The sequence below is a fragment of the Cryptomeria japonica genome, chromosome 6, assembly GCF_030272615.1.
Source record: "Cryptomeria japonica chromosome 6, Sugi_1.0, whole genome shotgun sequence".
NCBI classification, from domain to species: domain Eukaryota; kingdom Viridiplantae; phylum Streptophyta; class Pinopsida; order Cupressales; family Cupressaceae; genus Cryptomeria; species Cryptomeria japonica.
Window position 1 is genome coordinate 402124804 of NC_081410.1, and position 22782 is coordinate 402147585.

General features: G+C 35.9%; 1 protein-coding gene across 1 annotated transcript in view; it reads left to right on the forward strand.

Annotated features, from left to right (window-relative positions):
* Window positions 1-22782, forward strand: part of LOC131065832 (uncharacterized) — a 187081-nt gene that overhangs the window by 129652 nt on the left and 34647 nt on the right. Inside the window, exons 8-11 of the mRNA XM_058000469.2 lie at window positions 6624-6722; window positions 16349-16525; window positions 16687-16765; window positions 16881-16951. Of these exons, the coding sequence (XP_057856452.2) occupies window positions 6624-6722; window positions 16349-16525; window positions 16687-16765; window positions 16881-16951 (426 nt within the window). The remainder of the gene's footprint in view (window positions 1-6623; window positions 6723-16348; window positions 16526-16686; window positions 16766-16880; window positions 16952-22782) is intronic.

Sequence of the window (22782 nt, forward strand, 5' to 3'; positions counted from 1 at the left end):
GAGTAAGCTGAATGGTTAGGAACTTGTGTGCATGTCTTTTCATCTTCTAACTGTTGATTGTAACTAGGTAGAATGCAGATTCCAATTGCCTTAAGGCAACATTGGAATCCGCCAAGGGCTGGGCCCTTCTCTCCCTTCTCACACGCCACACTAAAGGGAAACGTGTTCCCTCTAATAGGGCCGACCCTATAACTAAAAGACACACGCCACTCAAAAGGGAAATGTGTTCCCTCTAATAGGGCCGACCCTATAAAGTAATAAAACAAATAAAAGGGATCAGCACCAAGCCGACCTCAAATAGGTCCTCTTGCCTCATATAAATAAACAACTACTTGACCTCATTAACACAATGATATCACATGCAATAATCATTTTGCAAGCGCGAAAATCAGAAAGAAAGAATTCTAAATGCGAAGTGAAGGAAGTGTGCATTGAGGCGATTGTTAATACAAGGGTGAACTTCAATAGAAGATGCGAATTGCAAGACATATGTGAAGCCAAAGACAATTTCCAGATCGGCTCATTTGAAGGTCATCTTGCTGTTATATGCAAAACAGATTCAAGAGGTGTATTGCTGTGTGAAAGGCTTAGACAAATTGGTGTGCCACATGAAATCTACCAGCTAAGTAATGTACTGTTACAATTGGATATAATTCATAGTCAGATTTGAAGATCTGTTGGTTGGGTTTTTCCTCCTAGGAGGTTTTCCCAGGGTGTTTGTGTGTTGTGCTCATTTTGTTCAATTTATGTTTATGTCCAAGTCTGAAAGTAATTAAACTAAACAACAAATATATTGATTTAGTAATTAACTTCAGTTTTTTGAGTATAGGTTAAATCTGAAAGTCTAAAATTCAACATGGTATCAGAGCTAGGTTCGTACTAACCAGTGATCAGATTTAATCATGTAATTTCAGTCTCTTGTTCCTTCCTTCTTTGGTGACAGGTCCAAATAGAAATCAGATCTGAAGCAATACTGAAACCAAAAGAAAGAATTAGGTTATGGCATGTTGATCAATGAATTAGGTCTTCAAACTGTGAACATCTTCCTTAGGTTGGAAACAAGTTTCATTGATCAGCGAACCTAATGCAAATGAGGGCGCAGTTGCAACAATTAGGATATGATTCACCTTCGACCAATGGAGAAGCCTGCGTGGTAGTATTTGCAATTTGTGTGGAAGTCTTCGTTAGGTTGATAGTGAATCTGACACATTCAGGTGTGTCCTCTCAATAATTTAAAATAAAAGATTCGTTCATTTAACATTTAATGTTTTCATTGTCATCAAAGTCGTCTTATTGAGAGATCCTTATATTTACTACTTGTTAAAGAATCTTTATTTAGTCCTTGTTAAATTGAATATTATAAGAGGGTTCTTGGTTAATTAAGGTTGTTAAGGGCTTATTATTTCGTTTGGGCTGCATATTTATGTAGTGTTTAAGATCTGATCTAAATAAGAATTGTAGATTTGATTATGAATGGTTGTGTCCCTTTCAAAGGGCAAATATAATGAAGAGTCGCACTCTCTCAAAGGGTGCTAATTGTGGAAAGGGCATACATGATGAAGAGGTGTGACCTCTCCCTCACATTGAGAGATAAAGGAAAGGAATCAAAAGCATCCAGTGACATCACCATGGATCAGATCAGATCACAACCGTTATTAAGTTACAGGTAGTAACATCTTTGTTCTTTGTGGTATGCATGGGGATGAGTTGAATATGTATGCTTAATATATGAAGCCTGATAATGTTCTTATGCAGAACTTAATAGTAATATTAATATAGACTGTAATATGTATGACAGTTTAATAATGTTTTTCTAACCGTTCATATGACGATTAAGTAAATTATGTGATGGAGTCTGTAATACCTTTCAATCTCACCATCCAATTATGGAGGGAGAATACAAGGAAGCAAGAGTACTAGGCTCCAATAGGTACGCCAACCCCAAGTGTGGGCCAAGAGGCCAAGTTGATGGGTCCTTGGTGCTCTTGGGCTTGTTGGAGAGGGATAGTGTTGAGGCACCTTGGGTGATTCTCCTTGAGCTCCATAATGGGAACTGGTTTAGGGAGAGAAATGGTTTTTCTAATCCTTCATATAACTATGATATGTATATAGTCTATCAAGGCATAATGGAAATGTTGACTAATCTGTTGTGTAGGGTCCAGACCAAGCTTAGTTGACAATAGTGTTCCCATATTGTAATCACTATGCACAGATCTTAATATAAGAGAGTCCCATTAGGGGACATTACACACACACACACACACACACACGCACACACATATCACCAGCAGTTGTTGGAGTATGGAGTGCTGAAAAGGGAAAATCTGAAAATAATATTAGACTGCTGTTTTATGCTTGATCCGAAGATTAATTCCTTTGATGTATTCACTGTTGGATGACTAGAGGTTTGATCTGTAATACCTTTATATCCTTTATCAGAATTATTTTGATTATATACTGCAGCTTTCTAATTGCTATTTGGAAGTATAGTTCTCTAGCAGGCTCTCACTATCATTGCTTGGTAAGTATACTTCACTTCCCTTGTAAACATTCTATGTCACCATCATGTGGTACTTCATTATTAAAAGGTATTAGTACTTCCTCATCTATGATCTGATTGAGTTTTGACTATCAATTGGATGATTCTATATTAGTTACATAAAACTGACTTTTTCAATTGAGTATTTGTTATCATGAAGTGTGAAGTACTATGGAAATTAATGATATACACTATATCCTCAATTGCTGACTTAGAATTTTTCTAGTTGATAACTATCGTACCTTTGTGAGCTAATTGTAGACTCTATTAGGTCATACTAATGGTTGAATGTATGTACTCTCAAATCTGTGGAAACCCTGGTGAGGCAGAAAATGAACATGACTTAACCTTTATGAGTTTCTTTGTACATTCTTCATGAAAAATTAGGTTTTTGTTATAACCTGTATGGTGATGTACAAGTTTTAGGTTGTATGTTATAGTTTGGCTCTTTTAATTTGTGTCACATAAGTATTGTCTCAGCATTCTATGTATCATTGGTTATATTGTTAAAGGGATGCATCTAACTTAGCATGAATGTTGTGATCCTCACCCAAGGTCATTTTTATATAACCTCATATAGTAGGTGATGTATGTCGAGGGCCAAGGCCATACTGACATCAGAAATCCATAAGCTTGGATTGATGTGTCTTCAGGGGGAGCTTTGAAATAAGGCATAAGGATCTTCACACTCAATTAGAAGAAGTTTGAAGATATGTCATGATCATAATTGCGCCATGGGTCCAATTCATAAAAGGTGAAGTTGGCATTTCTCATCCTTGTTTATGAATACTTATGATACTATGATGCTTGACTATCAGTTTGATATTGAGGATTAAGAGGGAGCCCTATGATCTTCAATAAAACTCTTGGTATGAAAGAGTACTTGATAAGCCTAGGGTTTTGTAAAGATTCTAACCCGTATTTGAAATTCTAATTCTGATTCCTTATGTGGATGATCTAACTCTGATTGACAAAGATAGTCTCATGATTTAATATAAGAAAGAATTAGCTCAGAATTGAGATGGAAGATCTAAATCTAAAATGCATTACTTCTAGGTTAGAAGTGTGGCAAGGATCTAATGAAATTATTCCAAGTCAAGTTTTCTATTGTTATGTTAGAATTATGGATTGTAAACTTATATGGAAACTAACTTGAAGAAGTTGAATATGTCTGCAACCAACTATGATCTTGCAAATTCATCTGAATAGAGGCAGGTTGATTGGTGAGTGCTTCAGCTAATCAAAGCTAAGCATATTGTTGCAGCCAAACATATTTTGATATATTTGCAAGACACAATTGATTATGGGCTAAAGCTGCCGTCAATAGAAGACTACTTAGGTTCAGATTGGCCAAGAAGTGTTACGAACAAGGAAAACACTTCAAACATTCACCCGCTGCGATCTCTTGGACCTACAAGAACAGTCCTTAGTTGCATTGAGTATTGCTGAAGCTAAGTACATTGTTGCAAGTGTTGCATCAAGAGAAGCAGTGTGGTTTCTCAAAATTATTGTTATGTTGTTTTGATTTATTATCAAGGTTGTATAGAGATACCTGACAATTCCGTGTTTTATGGCAGGACAATCTTGTGTTGCAGATGTTCTCACCAAGTCTCTTGAAGCTTGAGTACTTCAAAAGATAGACTTGGAGCTGTGGAGAACACCGCCTTGGTTGAGAGGGAGTCTCAACCTCAGTGATTCATTGTGTTGTATCAACCACCCTCTGCGGGCAATGTAAGGTGGTAGTGTAATCTTCTCAGGGAGAAGAGTAATTGTTACCATCTTCTGCGGGCAATGTAAGATGGTAGAAAAGATCCTCTCCACCCTCTGCGGACAATGTAAGGTGGATCCAGTCTATGCTTGTGTGCGAGCTGGAAGATTATGTTATGTAGTTCCATTCTATGCTTGTGTGCAAGATGGAAGACTACAATATTCTGATTATGTTTATTCCATTCTTTGCTTGTGTGCAAGATGGAGGATTATGTTTATTAGATTCTATTCTATGCTTGTGTGCAAGATGGAGGACAATGGTTATGTAACTCCACTCTATGCTTGGGTGCAAGATGGAAGATTATGATGTTACATTCTTCTTTGGGAGAAGACTGAGGTAAAGGCAATGAATGATGAATATGCATAATGGATGGCATGCCATGATGTGCATGAATAATTGTGTATGTATTCATGACTTGCAAGTGTGCATGTTAAAGTTTTGGATTTACCCTCCACAGGCTATACAAGATGGATACTATGGGCTACTATGTGTGGCTACTTGTTGTGATCCTCGCTAAGGAGTATTTGAAGTTGACAGCTAAGTTTGGATTACAATTTAAACATTGTATGTATTACTTAGGGCTGGGCCCTAATCTTGTAACCTGGTTGTAAGATTATCTTTCTCCCTAGTTAAGAGGGAGTGCTGGTTGTAACTAGGTAGAATGCGGATTCCAATTGCCTTAAGGCAACATTGGAATCTGCCAAGGGCTGGGCCCTTCTCTCTCTCTCACACGCCACACTAAAGGGAAACGTGTTCCCTCTAATAGGGCCGACCCTATAACTAAAAGACACACGCCACTCAAAAGGGAAACGTGTTACCTCTAATAGGGCTGACCCTATAAAGTAATAAAACAAATAAAAGGGATCAACACCAAGCCGACCTCAAATAGGTCCTCTTGCCTCATATAAATAAACAACTACTTGACCTCATTAACACAATGATATCACATGCCATAATCATTCTGCAAGTGCGAAAATCAGAAAGAAAGAATTCTAAATGCGAAGTGAAGGAAGTGTGCATTGAGGCGATTGTTAATACAAGGGTGAACTTCAATAGAAGATGCGAATTGCAAGACATATGTGAAGCCAAAGACAATTTCCAGATCTGCTCATCTGAAGGTCATCTTGTTGTTATATGCAAAACATATTCAAGAGGTGTATTGCTGTGTGAAAGGCTTAGACAAATTGGTGTGCCACATCAAAGCTACCAGCTAAGTAATGTACTGTTACAATTGGATATAATTCATAGTCAGATCTGACGATCTGTTGGCTGGGTTTTTCCTCCTAGGAGGTTTTCCCAGGGTATTTGTGTGTTGTGTTCATTTTGTTCAATTTATGTTTATGTCTAAGTCTGAAAGTAATTAAACTAAACAGCAAATATATTGATTTAGTAATTAACTTAAGTTTTTTGAGTATAGGTTAAATCTGAAAGTCTAAAATTCAACACTGACTGCGGGTGCAACTATTGCACACTTGACACAGTCACATGTATAGGATTCACAAGATTTATAACAGCATACATCTCAGCATATATCTCTTATGTGCCTATGTAAGGCACAAGATACACTCCAAGAGAAGTAAAAACTGGGACATGAAGAACAAAAATAATAAAGAAAAGGAAGAAATTACAAAAAATGGATTCAAAGTTTCCCTGTAATAAGTTTAACACTGTTGATCTTCCATGCTGCTCAAGCTATCTTCACACTACTTGTCATTGATTGAAGCCAACCTTTTGAAGTATGTACTAACCCTTGATCTTAGAAAAGCTCCTCCCTCCAGTGCTTGTATGATATTTGTCACACTTGGAAGCTCACTTTCCATTTTTTCCATGTTGAAGCAATAACATGATTATTGATGTCTACCATCCACTCATCCCCGCTTCTGCTTTCTTTGCTCTCTCCATGGGGAGTCAACCATGTTTGGAAGCCTTTACACGTCTTCTAGAAACTCACTTATTCCTTTGATCTTAGGTCCAACAGAGATCTTTTTGTTCTGAAAGTCTTCTTCGTCAAGCTATCTCATGTTGTTGGATACTTGTATCACCATTTGATTGACACTCAACCAAGAGGATTCGGCAACAGTTTATGATGTACCATGTTTTTAATTCAAGTTGCCTTGTCATAACATCATAAAATTGTAAGATTGTGTTAAAAATGAAAGATAATACTTGACATATACTACAAAAGATATTATAAGACACCGTGGTTTCAGTTAGTTTTGATTGAAATATGAATATTGAATTTGGTGTTCAATTTTTTGTTATGTTATGTTTCTTGCTTGCATACTGAAGCTGCTTTTTTGATATTCTACTGCTCAGGTAGCATCAAAATCTTTCATACCTGCATTATTTGGACATGCCACCGAAGATATCTTTATTCAACCTCATCATTCGGACCTCATATGCAAGTCATATGCTGTAAGTTGTATGTTTTTTATTCTGTTTTATTTTGGGATATGTTTACACAAAGATCTTCTTCATATATATATATATGATTTATTTTTTGTTGCATATGGTGTACTGAAAATGGATGGCAAGCATGGATATGCTAATTCCTTTTTCTTTGTTTTGTTATTCTAATGCTCCATTAGCTGAGGTGGATGTTCATTTATTTGTTTTATCTGGACAATAGAAACACGTGTTTTGGAAAAAGCTATTGGGAATTTCATTCTGTTTCTTTTCTATGCGGTATTAGGAATTTTACATATTTGATCATCTGTATTAAAGTATTGGTTTTAAATGAAACCTGATTCTCTTGGGCATATTTCTACATAAATATGTTTGTGGTTAATAGAGGCCTTATTCCATCTTTTTCTTCTTTTGAACAAAGCAGTGGTTTTATCCTTATGTTTCACTAGGTTTTATGGGAATAAGAGAATATTGTCTATTTACATATGTGGATCTTTATCAGAGTATAATATTTAGATCTATAATTGTGACTAAGGTTCTATTGAATAAAATTGAATTGTCATTAAGATTGTAGTAAGGAATAAATAATTATAGTAGGCTTTAGGTAAAATAACTAATTGTTCGTTATATATGTTATGCTACTCAAGATCAATAAAAATACCTATTTTTGTCACTAAAATTATTTGGTTAAGTATACTTGGAAATTTGGAATTGATGTAGTAACCCTCCCAGGAATCATAGACCAAAACTCGTAATTTTCACAGTTTCAACTATGCAACAATTTGTCAATCAGTTGTCATATATTGAATGTTTTGAAAATTTCAACAAACAATCGCCCACCTTTTCATAAAGTTTTACTAACAATTCTGATTAAATTTAATTTCATTCACGTACTTTATGTATAGTACAATTTTTATTCAATGGGAAATATTCAATCCTTCAGAAATTTCATAAACTTCTTTATCTAACAATTGACAGAAACATTTGCATAAATTTGGAATTAATTATAGTTCTGACCTTCATCCGAGAACCCAATATAAAGTTATGAAACTTACAGGCCTGCTTGATGTACAGATATCCCCAACTGAACATCAGCCTTGCATTTAAACCTGTATCTCTGGTTTGACTGTTGCTTCATTCACTTATATGGATTCCTTGTATGGCTGAAAGGTCTCGCTGTAGATTATGTCTAAGAGTCACGGCAGAATGAGTGTCAATCCAATTCGTATACCTGATAAATCAACCCAGAAATAATCATCATGTCCTCTTTGTTTCAAATGACATCTCATGGAATGAACTCATGAAAGAGGAGAGACAACAAAGAGGTTTTATTCCTTTCAATTTCCACACTGGATAGGGGTGCCGCTATCCTCAATTCTCCATGATTCAAGTTTGGCACATTGCATTACATATCGATTTATACTTCATACTTGTTTGGGGGTCACCTTTTTTAGGCTGCCCTTGTGTGTGTATTTCTGTGCTTTTCTTGCTTTTCTTGTTTTATTTAAAATGCTTAGAGTCTAGGGCCCCTTTGGCCCTAGTTCTTTGCTATTGTAACTGATGTACCTTCCACTCCTTTGACATATTCTTGGTCACTTTTGGAAATTAATATTACTTCTTTATTTAAAATACTTTTAAAGAAGCAGTTGATGACTTCTTTCTTGACGAGGTTTGTGATCTTGAATATTTATTATTTTGGGGATGATCATTTGTGATTCTGTTCTAGTTGTGTCTGAGTATAGCTGATTTCTGGACGAACATAGGTTTTTCTTGCCTTCTTTTGATCAAGAAACCTTTGAGATTTCTCCGTAGTGAATCTCCTCCATTAGAAGTTTGGTTGGTAAATGCATCAGAAATATTTCTTTCTTTGACAGAGGTTGCGATAAACAATCTTTTGTTATAGTAAGTTACTAACATATAGTTGTGGGGAAGATCTTATTAAATTACATTTTAAAATTTTGTCTTCTATAGCTACTAGATTTATCTTCCCATTTGTGGGAAGGAGGTCAGGAGACGATTTAAGGAGTATTTGTAGTTGAAAGGTATCTGCTTTTGTATCTCTATGGCTTTGTCTTTGTAGCAAAATTAGAACACTGAAGATGATATCTTCTGAAGTATTAAGGATGATAATCTTTTTTTTTTTGATGTTGGAGTCTGCAAACTCATCTATCTAGATCGAAAAGGATTTTTTCTAAATATTAGCTTCAGTATTTGAATACATTTGTATTTTTTACCACATTAGAGAATCCATCAGTTATCTGGAACTAAACAATTTTTCTCATGAGAGCAATGCTAAAAATTAAAATAGCGGTATTGTATAGCTTCTAAAACAGTAGGTGTATAGGTACAAAGTCAAGCTTTGCTGGAGTCCACTAAACAGCAAAAGACTTAAGAATACCATTGACAAGTCTCTTCGATTATAGCTCAAAGAATACATTGTGAATGTGGTATGGATATCTCTCTTGCAGCCTATTTAACCCGTGCAATGAATTTTTTCTCTAAATTGCTTGGAAAGAAGTTTGTTGAAGACCATGTCATAAAATTTGACAAATGTGCACCCAATCATGATCTTTTGTAATTTTATGTGTTAGTCTTTTCTTGGTTTATAAATTGGGAAAATGATGTTTTGTGACCAAAAAGAGTCGAAGCTTAAACAAGCAATCTTATTAAACAATTCTAAACAAGTGAATCTTCACCATATTTGAGACAATCAGACTAGAGCCCCTTGACATGAAAGGCAATAATTTTAAAGGGAGGTGGCTCAACCAAGTGACTGATCATGGATGTCATATTAGTGAACTCTCTTGGAAGTCCCAGGTTTAGAAGTCAATTTCTGTGGGGGATGCTTTCTAAAGCCTGGTAGTATATGAAAATATCTTTAAGGGAAATGTGAAGAACATCAAGCTAGTCATGTCTCCTAAACATAAGAAACATCATTTTTCCATTGATGCATAACAATATTCACAATTCACATCAATTCATTTGACACAACTATGATCATGTCACCTAACATTGACAATGTGGTACTTGATTATTTTGCTAATGAAGTTGGCCGAGTGTTTATTCCATACATAAATGCAGCCTTTTTTTAAGGGGTAAATGCTTTTGACCCAAAGCTATGAATAGGTGAGGTCACAAATGGGGGGCCTCAATCCAATATAAACACTCAACAACACCCAAGTGGAATTTGGACCTTGATGGCAAGTACGACAACACTACAACTTAACCATCACACTATGCCAATATTGGCAATACATAAATGTAGCCTTGATATCATTAATACACTTATTTTTCAATTTTCGCCATCAATCTCTCTTTCATAAATAAATTTTGATTAGCTTTGAGTATGCGGTATAAAATTTGTAGAAGGAATATGGATATGCATAAAAGTTACAGAAATAGGTGATCATATGATTCTTTTAAGTTTATGCATTTTAGCATGAAAGTTGTTGATATGCTCTAATAGGGGTAGAATTTCTTCCTTTGTGGGGCTTAAGAAATTTGCTATAACATCAATTGTATATAGGCTGCCTTATCCCATTTTTTTATAACAATTCAAAAAATTTGTGAGTGACCTGTTTGCCTCAAAAAAGCTTCAAGTTCTCTTGGTTCAAGGGTCTTGCATATGGGTTTAAGCCAGTGTAGTTTTGATGCCTTTTATGCAATTCATATTCTAGACCAAATCACTCAAGTTTTTTATAGCAAAAGCAGATTCAATTTTTTTTAATGCAGTCTTGAATGATACATTGTAAAGCCCCGCTATGAGGCCCAGAGGACTTAACAAATAAAACAATGAAAATGCGAATAATTTTTTAAGAAAAAAAACAAGTAAAATAAACCATACAAATGCATGGAGTAACATAATACATCATGATAATGAAAAGATGAACAAATAATAACTAGCAATAGTTCTCAAGGCCCCACAACGATGTTACTCAAGAATAACATTAACCAAACATACAAGAACATAAGAAACCTCATAAATTATATCAACACTGTCTATTACAAGGATCATGATACATAATACATTGCCATGAGAAAATACATATGATCATTAGTTACATTACAAGGTATCCATATGGATATCAACTCTAAGAGTACATGTAAGAAATAAGTACATAGATCTGGATCATAATAAAAGTCTTCAATCTTCCCACGAGCCATCTCGATCATGAAGTAGGACAAACAAAACCCAGTGGGTGCAAATCAAAGTTCCCAGACTCGGACTCGGCTCGGACTCGGCAAGGTCGACTCGACTCGTGACTCGGCAAAATAAAAAAACCTTGAAATTAAGAGATTTTTAACAATTTAAAACTTGTTTCATGCACCCATTATTGAATAAAGCTCAATTATAATGTGTGCTAGCTTGTAATGCCATGAAAGGCATGTTGGTAGAGTATCTACTTGTTTGGGGCTTCTGTTTAGTATTTTCTTTGGCCAAATTGAAATTTTGGGAGCACCAACATGAGACATCAAGAACATCTTCACTTGGAAATTGTAAGGATTGCATGTGTATGGTAGCATTAAATAGTGTGCTTGTTGAACTTAGGTTTTACCTTGGGACTATAGTTGACCTTGGTCTTTCTTGGACCTCTTAGTTTTTAGGCTATATATATGTTGGATGGAAGGGGGAATTGTGAGGCCAGAAGGGTTTGAAAATATGCTCCTCAGAGACATGTCCCTTGCCAAAAATAACCTTGTGCCCCATGGGGGGATTTTTTGGGATGTGGGGACAGGTAGGAAATGTCCCCAACTCACCCCCTTTTTTCAAAATTTTAAGAAACATCCTTGTTGTGAGGTACTCACACATCGCCCCATTGCAAATGAAGACCCCCACTCTTTGCTTTCCAGGGTTAGCTCTTTTAGTTTTGTTGTTGGTTGTTTTAGTGTCTTAGCCTTTGCATTGAAGGGATTGAGTTTCTCAAAGGTCATCAAATCGGGTGGATCTCCTCAAGGTGGAGTGAAGGAGGTTAGGTCAGTTGAGTGATTAGGTGTTATTTAGATCATTCCTAGGGTTTTTGTGTACTATTTGGTCACGCTTCAAGTTGCTAAATCAAACCTTGGTTGAATGTATAGTGTCCTCCTAGGTCGCGTCCCTTACATCAAGGTCAGAGTGAACTTGCCTGAAAAGTCTGGAATGTCATCCTGATCCTGAAATGGCCTGAAATTTGACTAAGTCTTGAAATTTGAAGGATCCTCCAAAAACTAGATTTTGCATTGTAACTCATGGAGGTCCAAAACCACTCTCAAACATTCTGACAATATATATGGAATATAACTTAAAGTATAAGAAAGAGAAAAGACATAAGGAAATGTCACTTATACTTAAATGTTTTATTCCATATATGAATCCTGGCGGAGAGACTAACTTGTCAAACAAGTCAAAACATTGACCTGTCGTGGCCGAGTCTTCGAGCTTGGACTCGACGAGTTTTGCCATAACTCGCCTGACTCGCGAGTCAGGCGAGTTATGGTCAAAACTCGCTGAGTCCGAGTCCCGAGTCAGCAAAACTCGCCGAGCTTGGCTCGACTTGCCAACTCGGCGAACTCGCCTGACTCGCGGCGAGTTTGGGAACTCTGGTGCAAATAGCACTCCACCCAACCATGTGGTACCATCAGGTCCACCCCTCGTGCTAGGAGGTATCGGCCAAACCCAGAAGACGAAAGGGAGCATAAAAGGATACACAAATGACTCACACGAGACTCACAAGACTACTACCACAAGAGACTCACAAGTAAACCAACCAATTCTAGAGGCCCCAAGCAAACCAAGGAAAGAAAAGTAACCAAAAGAGACTACTAGGTATGCAATAGGGAAGAGTGTCATCACTAGGTTGTCATGGGTTACCCTGGTGAGTCTTCATTAGGTCCCAGCCCCCATCCTGGGTTACCCTGGTGACCTCTACCGACCCTCGGCCCCCATATAAACACTAGTGGACCACACCAACCTTTCGAAGGGACAAGATTGGTGGAAGCCATTCCAAGCCTTCTCTGCTCACCTTAGACCTAAACAAGCCTTCTCAGATCTAACTACCCACCCAAGTTCATTATTTAAATTTTCACTTGATTACAAAGCCCTCACTGAGTTACCCTGGCGACCACTTTGGGTCCCGACCCCCAATGAAAGCCACTCCCCCTTGACTTGCACCTAGGAATCCAAAATTCAACACAAGGTCTACGACACCCAAAAACACCAAGAGTCAAGACCCCTCTACCATAGAAAGGTTGACTCACTTGCTAGAACAGGATTACAAACAAGGAGGTACAATGCAAACAAAGAATGATTGACTAGCATAGAAGTCATGCAGGACACCAATCACATTACATTAAAAGACGAAGAGTGACCATACACAATTAGGAACTCAAACATTGTCCTTAGCCTCTGGAAACAAAATACATTAAAACAACATATCCGAGTATCCAACTATGATAGACAAGAACCAAAAGCAAATACAAGGTCTCATAATGCCAAACATAAGAGAATCCAATCATAATAAAATACCAAAGAGACCATAATATCATCTATACATCAATTAATTCAAATTAACATTAATTTTAATAACCCAAAATTTAAACCATTATAACTCATATTTTTCCTAATAATTTGTACAATAAAACTGACATTATTTTATTCAAAACATTTAAGAAAATCGTTATACATTCCTACAATTTTGCTATCATTATTTTGATCAACAGCAAATTAAATAAAAGAATCCAAAGTTCATATGAAAGTTATATATAAATAATAATAATCAAAACTTTAATTTGTTTTCATACAACTGAGCAATAACAAAAGATCATATGTTTTTATATACATATATATATATATATATATATATATATATATATAAAACTGAGAGACCAACAAAAATAATTAAGTCGCAGACCAACGAATTTCACCTCGGATCTATGTTTTCTGAACATGACAAATACAAAGGGGAAGCCGTGGGAGATTCCCCCCCCCCCAACCCCCCCACGGTTGTGGGAATGGCTCCCCACAACGTGGGCTCACCCCACGGGCGTGGGTCGAGCCGCGCACAGTGTGGGTGGGCTCCCCATAGAGACATCAAAGTATATGTTTAAAGAAAGAGAACGAAAACAATAAAATATTCTGCAATATTAAACATGAATATCTGTATATTATTTTTTTTAAAACAAGACAACCAAGAATTCCTAGGTAAAATTTTCAAAAAAAGAAGGTATAACCATTTGGATCCATACCCCAAAATGCACATAATCTCAAATAGATTTTATTTAGGAAAAAAACAAAAAACAAAAAAAAAAAACAAGAATTCAATTAAAATCTTATGAGACATGAAACCAGGAAAGAAAACTAAAATTTTAGAATCATAACGTGAATTATAGCTTAGAGTCACAACCAATTCAATAACCAAATTTCCCCATTTTACAAACAAATCAATAAAATTTTCTCATTTTAGAAATAAAACAAATCAAACTAATTTCATTCAGACTAAGAAGAAATTTTACATGCAAAAAGGGAAATGTGAATCCCTACCTCTTTACGCTATCTGGGAATCAACACAACGGTAGAAGCAAGAACCCCAAAGAAATCCACGGCTTCGACAATCATGATCCGCAAAACACAAATCCATGAGTCTTCAGGACATCTTCCAAAACCCTTTCCTTTGTATTCTATTATCATTTTTTCCCTAATTTTTTTTTTCAAAACCATAACTCCCCCAAATTCATTTTCAAAACCCCATATCCAGGAAATTCACACGCACATAAATTCTTCACGGGAAAACAAAACTTTCTTCCCCCTCCATTTTCCAAAAAGCAGAAGATATGCCTTTTTCCAAAAAGTAACTCCCCATACAAAAAGCATGCAAGATTCTTCCAATTAATTCCAATAAAATTAATTTATATTTCATAACTCCCCTACACATTGAAATTTTGAATTTGAAAACAAATAAATATTAATTATCTTTTAAATTGATTTTCCATGAGCACAATAAAATCTCATAATAAATATCTAATTCCCTTTTAAATAATTATTTTCAAAAAGGTAAAGTAAATTAAATCACTTAGCTAATGCAATAAGCTTAATATAATATTGCACAGTATTCAATTTTATTAATTAATTAATCATTAATACTCAATTACCATTAATATATTAAAATTAATACTTTCTCGCTAATAATATAGGATAAGCACCAAACTAAACACAAGAGCAACAAATTGCGACTAACAAACACAAAGGGCCAACATGACTAACACTGACATGACCGAACAACCAAACTACAAGGATACCTGACAAGGATCTTGTTCGCATAGGAACAATGGTCACGTCAAGGGTCTGACTGATAACTCCATATTTTCCATATTACCATTCGGTCGTAGAGCACGCTCAGACCTAGAGGTTCAGGTGGAGTTGATGCTCGGTACCTGCAGCTGCATAAACAAACTGTCGAGCATATACATATAACCCATATAATATCATACCGTGAAAAGGGAATGGAAGCGACGTAGCTTGCTCGTAAAGAGCAGTGTGATGCTTTTCCCTTTCACCCAAGCATAACAAAGATAAAACATAGTGTATGTCAAAACAAGTAAACATTGATAAATATAATGATTAAATCCTAACATCACATAAATAATCCATCTCAATAATCATTTGACTAACTGAGCCTAAGTAACATCATATAATCACATCATAGTCAACAACATGAAAATCATCATTAAGCCAACGATCCATAGAGCATAGAGTATGAATATCACATATGAGTCCAAAAGACAGAGAAAAGCATCATATCCAAATCAAAAGGGGTTGAAGCCACACGGAAACTCAAAACCACAAAGTCTGACAAGCCAAAAGTGAGTGGGCACTACATACATTAAATGATGGATGATGATGGGGAATTCTCAATAGAATCTTTTCTATTTTATTATCAAATTGGGGAGAAGAGATACAATAAAGGCCTTATTTATTTGTGACATTTCATGTTGGTGGTTTGCAGTAATGTGGCTTTCTGTATGGCTTCTTCTCTGCTTAAGTATCCTTTCATGCTCCCTGATTAATTGAATGTATGTTGTGAGCTTACTGAATACTATATCACTGTATTTGGAATTGTAACATTTTCGTCTGTATTCTCTAGTTTTCTGGGCTTGTTTGGGATGCATTATTTTCATTCAAAATTTCGTGCCATCTTTGTCCCAGGTAAAGTTGCATTTTGACTTTTATATGTTTCCTCATGGGTATAATTAGCTTCTTCGCTACTACCCATTAGGGAAAGGACAATAACAATCCCAAACTTATGATATAAATACCTCCTTCCCATGGTCCATGCCACTAAGAATAATTACTAACAGGTGTGTGTATCTTACTGTTGGTTCCATGTACTGTTGTGATATTACAAGTCCTCAGGGGTCCAAGTTCTCGTAATACTCTTGTGGCATTATATTTCTGCAGCTTTTAAGTCTATATTGATTGACTGACATTTCAAGACTTACATTCAACTGAATAATTAGCAAAATGATAAGATATTATGCTTGTAACTAGTGTTATCTCATTCTTAGGCTTGCAAACTTGTCACCTTTACAGATTCAAATGTATAGAAAATAATTGAAGCATTATTATTATTTTCAAATGTGAAACTTACCTTACATGTTTTCAGGGGGACAAAAATATCATTAAATTTGAGGGGGACCACAACTCTCCACGACCACAGTTCTACTATGACTCAATAACCATTTTCTTCCACAATGTCTTGCATCCTCCAGATGATTTGGTTGAAAAAAATGCTTCCGAATTCCTGTATGAATATATTGACGGATCTGAAGATTTGGATGAGGTAGCTGGCATCTTTCTTAGGAGTACATTTATTTTCGTCTATCTCAATATCTGTTTTTAAAAATATTTCAAATTTGATATGAATTCTTGAGGATCATATTCCATTACCTGGCCTTATATTCTGTTATGTTTCTGAGCTTGTACAAAACTTCTCATTATCAGAGCGTGTGGCATGACATCTTAAATGCTCAAGGATTTATTCCAAATTCTACTGATTCTCTTCATCAGCCTAATAGCCCTGGTACTAGATCAACCCAATAGTGTTCATGTTTGTGTTGCGTCCATTGCTAGTGTATTTTGTCATTTTGTTTACTCCTTCGGTGCTTACTTTGCAATTGGTCTATTTTGAATTTCAGAATTCAGTGCAAACTCTACTGAAGACGCCATTAATCACTCTCGTGCTAGATGGCAAATGAGTAGAACTGAGGTGAGTGTTACTTTCATCTTCCATTGCAGCATTGTCTATGGACCTTGTTTTAAGAACAAAGAAAATGTACCTGATAGATATCGTATCGGATCTATCTGCATACAAAGTCACGTATCAGAGACACATCTAACATTAATTTCCGTTATCAAGGAGTGTGCTTAAGATGGCTTTCCAATATGATGTTTGCTTTGGTAACCATGGAATTTCAAATTTTTGAAAACCCAATTGTGCTTTCAGTTACTGCCAATTTACCAGTTACTCATGTGATTATAACTATGCCTATCATTGTAGATTTCTTTTCAGTAATTGGATATCTTGTGTAGACAGAAGGCATGGATTAACTTATGTATTGATCATTAATCATAAGATAAAATACTGTATATAGTGATGAGTGTCTGGCATGGTCATTTCTCATATTACCCATAAGTTGTCTGCACATGTATCTTGGTTTGTTCATTCATTGGAATTGTGATCTTTTTGCAAGAACTCTGTTTTATAAGGCTTGCTGTACAGAAAGTTGTAAGAATATCTTTCCAATGGAATATGTAGGCAGAAAAGCATTAAAGCAAAATTGTGATAATGAATTTCAATTGTTGCCAGTACCGAACTTAGTACTAGAGACCTGAAGTGATTGAAAATGACCTTTAGGAGGTTGTTGGAATATTTGTCTTTGATGTGAAAGGCTTGTTGAGTGTGCTAAGTTGCTGCTTATGAACTTTGGTTTAGCTCCCTGTGTGCCTGGTTGGTTGAGCTCCTTGTGTGCCTGGTTGAGCATCTTGAGCTGCTTGGTTGCCTTCTTCAACTACTTGGTTGATTGCTGGAGCTGCCTGTATGCCTGCTAGAGCTGCTTGAGTGTCTATTTGAGCAGGTTGTGAGCTTGCTTGTCACCTTTGTCAGCTGCTTCTTCAGATTTTTGCCATGTCAGCATTGAATATTCCAAAAAGTTGTTGTCTTTGGATTTTAGTTGTGGCAGCAAAGTTTGATATGTATTCAATGCATATTCCTCCTATCTTTTGACTGCTCAAGAATTAATTAATTAGTTTTTGATTATGGGACGACTTTGTTTAAGTTTTTGTAATGCATCTATTTAAAGTTTTCGGAAGCATGTTATGGTAACTCTACAGCTGTTTTGGGATATATCGTGCCTGTGTGGATGCCTGGTGTAATAGCGCCATTCTTTTAAAAGGCACTTAATTTCCATGGTATTTTTGGGATGCTGATCTTTGATTGGTGATATACGTTTTTGGAAGAGCTCGTGAAAACAATCTTTGTTTTCTACTCCGTTTTTGGTTTGAACTAAAGAAAGGATATTCAAACCTTTTTTTTTTGGTTAAAAAATGTCGTGGGAAATGAGGAAGTGGTATAAAAATAATGCCTCTGTTTTTGGAATCTTTTTTTATAAAAAGGATTCAATGTATGCCGGATGGTGAAAATATTGTGTAGCGAACCCGTATAGTTGAAATTGAAAAACTAAGAAATTTTTTGGTGATCGGAAAAGAAAACTTGAGATAGATATGATACAAAAATTTTTTTGGTTGCTTTTCTATTAAATAGGCCGTATGGAAGGAGCTCGTGGGTGGTGAAATTTTTTTAGGCAGGCATCGATTTTTTTTTAAAAGGGTCATGGACTCTGAAAATGGTTCATATCTTTTAGCATACAGTATCGTGAATATAAGTGGTGGCTGGACATTTTAATGGTACTCACGTATTCTTCTGGAGCATGTGCTGAACGCTAAAAGATATTGTGGGATCGTTTTTAATTAATGTTGTGGGATTCTTTTTGGAGGTGTGTTGCTGCTAGTGGTGGACTATGTTTGTTTTTAAAAATCAACAGTTTCTAGACGGTATTGGTTTGGAGGAGCAAAAAGAAAGATGACATGAACTGGTTGACATCGTTGAGGCTAATGTTAGGAGGTGTGGAAGTAAAAAGTAAACATTTTTTTTTTGGGCTGGGTGCAATGTTTGGTGCGGTGACTTGTTTTTCTTTGAAGTAAGTTGATCCCAAAAAGTTCTGAGATGGTGCATGATCTCTGCTATTATATCATCAATTACAGGTGTGCATGTGAGAAAAGGGGTTTGAATTTCATCAATCCAAGTTGGTTTTTGTGATTCAAATGCATTTTCAAAATCTGTGTTGTTTCTCAAACTGAGGTTGGTGCCTCTTTCTGTTGGAATTGGTACTTAGAGCAGGTTGTCTGTGAGTTTGTGCTCACTTTCTGTATCTCTGAGTTGGTGCTTTTTAATGAAATAATTTTGATCTACCATGGTTTTTTACCCGAAAGGGTTTTCCACGAGATATCTGGTGCATTTGTTTTTATGGTTAATCTTGTTGTGATCCTGTGTGATTTAAGTCTAAAAGGTTAAATTTCTGCTATACTGATTCACCCCCCTTCTCAGTATTGCTTTTGTGCTTTTCAGAGGTTCAGTTCAAAATTGAATCAATAGTGAATCTGGATCCAATTTGTGGCTCACAAGATTGATATCCTCGAGAATATGTTGCTAGCAATTTCTTTTTAACAAAGTATGTTGGTTGCTGTCTTGACTGATTTGATCTTGTAGAAGGGAATTATTCTTTCATAAGTTTGCTCATTGTGTTAATAAAAGTGACAAATACAATGGTAAATAATGTCTGAATAAGACTGGAAGGTCCTATACCAATCCATATTTTGGGCAATTTATGGGCAAAGCAGTCTAATCTATTAAAACATCCTTAAGAAAAAAAAGAGTGATTAGTGTAGTGCACCATGTCAATGGATGTACTATAAGTCATTCTAGTAATATTTTCTTGGTTCTATGAGTGGCTTGTAGGAATGAACAGTGAATTTCAAGCTTTTATAGTACTTCATTAATAGTTTTTTGGAAGATTTTCTTTGCTGCACATTATTAGTTTCCAGTTTGTAGCATCTCTCCAACTATATGGAGGTCAACATTCCCAATGATATTTTTCGAACAGAGCTGTTTTTTCTTGAGCACTTTTTTGAAAACGTAGACTTTAAGCTTTAAGCCATGCTGATTATAAGGTCAATATGTTTTAGTAATGTTATATAAGTGATTAGATTGCAGTTACCAATTGTCAATTAAACCGATGCAATAGGTGTTATTTTTAGTACTTTCAGATTGAATAAAACTTAGAAAATCAGAATTAGTTTAAACTAGGTTAATTAATTTATTGTTTTCCAGATTTAAGCATAGGAAAGGAAATGAAATGCAAAAAGGACAAAGCACAGTTACCCTGGGAAAACCTCCTAGGAGGAAAAACCCAGCCAAAGAGATCCTCGGATCTAATTATAGATTATGGTAATGCAATTGTTACAACACTTATCTCAAGAACTTGTAGAAGTAGATGTTGCTGTCACAGAAAGAATGGCAGATTGCTTGACTGTCATGTGTGTGTTTGTTGCTGATAGCTTGCTGCTTCTTTTAACCCAGATTTGCAGACCCTCAAGAACTTTGCACAATCTTAACTATGTTCGCCTCCTTCTAATGATGTAATTCACGCCTCAACTTGAAGACTTTCTTCCTGAAGTTCGCATTCTCCAGACTTGTGTATTTCGCATGAAATGAGTGCTACCATTGATAATTTGTGGTGAGAGTTGAATGCTTATTTATATAAGGAGCGAACCCCTTTTAGCATGTCGGCTTTTGCAAAATAAAACCCTTTTAATTATTTAATTTACTAGATTGCTTAATGCGAAGTTAGGATAGGTCCTATCATGAGGCGTGTATGTTTTAGTGTAGCGTGGAGGTGAGACGTCGAGGTTTAGGGCCCAGCCCTTATGTGTTGGAGGTTTAGGGCCCAACCCTTATTACAAACAACAATAGGTTTTTGAATGAATAATAATCTATCCAGAAATACTATGACATTTAACTTTTAAGGATTTGAGGTTTCTAAAGGTGAACTTTTCAGCATATATATCTGAGCTGGAATCAAGTGCTGTGTATCCTCTTTTGATTTCCCAAAGAGGATAAAACACAGCTGATTCCAGATGTATGCTATGATATCTCATCTCAGGCTTGTCGAGGGTGTATTCCAACTTCACTTCAACTGGGTAATGTTAATATATCACTATCAATGTATTGTGAATCTTATGTGCATATTCAACTTGCATTTACTGTTTTCCTTGTATGCCCTCTAAATTTCTGTAGCTGTCTGTTTCACAATTCATAGCATTGGATTGAATTAAACCAGTCTTCTTTCACCCAGTCTTCCTATGCAGGCGTATTGAGCAAGATGAGTCAATAATGTAGATAAAATAAAGGTCTTACAAAACATTTACAGAATTTCTGCTAGTAAACAAATCCATCACCATTGTAACAACCACTAAACTATATAATAAAGAAACAGTGAACTAACTTAATAATTCATAAATGAGTTTGCAACAAACTTTCAACTTCAGCTGAAAGGGAAAATTAACTAACTGCTTTTCATCGAAATATGAAACAAACTAATTCAATTGAAAAAGTAGTTAGACTATAATTGAGTAGTTAAAGAATTATACTTCATTTGCTATTAACAAGAAAGAGATTTCAATAAATAATTTTATCTATCAAAGGAAAAGATAAAAGTCCAGAGGTTACAATCATGAAGCTTCCTACTAAAAACTTTGTAATAAGCCTCGGCATAGTCTATAAGAGGGAGAGCATCATCAAGGGCTTTTCCACCCATCCATAGACCTGGCAATCTCCTGCACACCTTCCAGCTAGAAGTGGCCCTACCCTTCACAGGGGTAGTAGACTCAGGACTAGACCTAGTTGCCATCTTGCCATCTGAGCCTGGTGTTTAGAACCTACATGAACCTGGTCGGTCACACAATATAGGTACCCCCTAACTAATATGACCATCTGACTAGTAGGTGTATTTGGTTCTTGTGAATTGAAGGTGGCATGCTTAAAGAAGTGCCACCTTGGCCAAGGTTTCAATTAATATGCACACAAGTGCTATCAGAGTTCACCACCCTTACTCGACTTGTTCACACTAGAATTCATTCTCACATATAGGTTTATCAACAATAGGTACAACTGACCCACATTATTACACCAATTAAACCATATTATCTTGATAGCTGTTAGTAATAGGCTAAATGACCTTTCAGGTTAAATGACACATATACTTTCGCCTCTGCCGTAAATCCGACTCATACTGACCCATGGTCAACAAGGATTCTGCTAAAATACATCAATTCAAACAGAGATTGGGTTCCCTCTGAGTTACTTTTAAGTTACAAACAGTTCATTATTAATTCATATCAGGCATCTTCATCTTAACACCTTAAGGCCAATACCTAGTTAATGATAAACTTCCTCATGCATCTCATGCCCTAACTCAGAGGCTGAGCAAAAAACTTGGGTCAATGTTTATGAAAGATACACCCAAGCAAACGACTGGGCAATATGTAATGCTATGATATGTACTTCCGATTTCCTTAGACTTCAGTCTAAAGGCTAATGATATGTACTTTCCAAAAGAAATATGCCAAAAGAAAGATTGCAAAGATAGTGGATGAATTTTGCTTAACAGAAAGAAGGCATCATGCAAGAAAGATAACACAGAAGATTGAACCCCCCGCTCAAGATAATGCCTTCACTATATTGAATGCAAAGTTCACTCAAGAACCCGCCCATGCAAAACATCTACCATCTTGATCAATGGTTACAAGCACAGTAGACCCGAGAGGTGGCAGGGAGAGAGGGAGTAACGTCTCCACCCCACTTCGCACCGAATTAATAAGCAAACCTTCAGTTTACATAGCCAATAGCATATTTCCTTAAAAGCTTTTAAACATTAAGAGATCATATATGTAAATATATATTCACATGAGCATATATTTCAT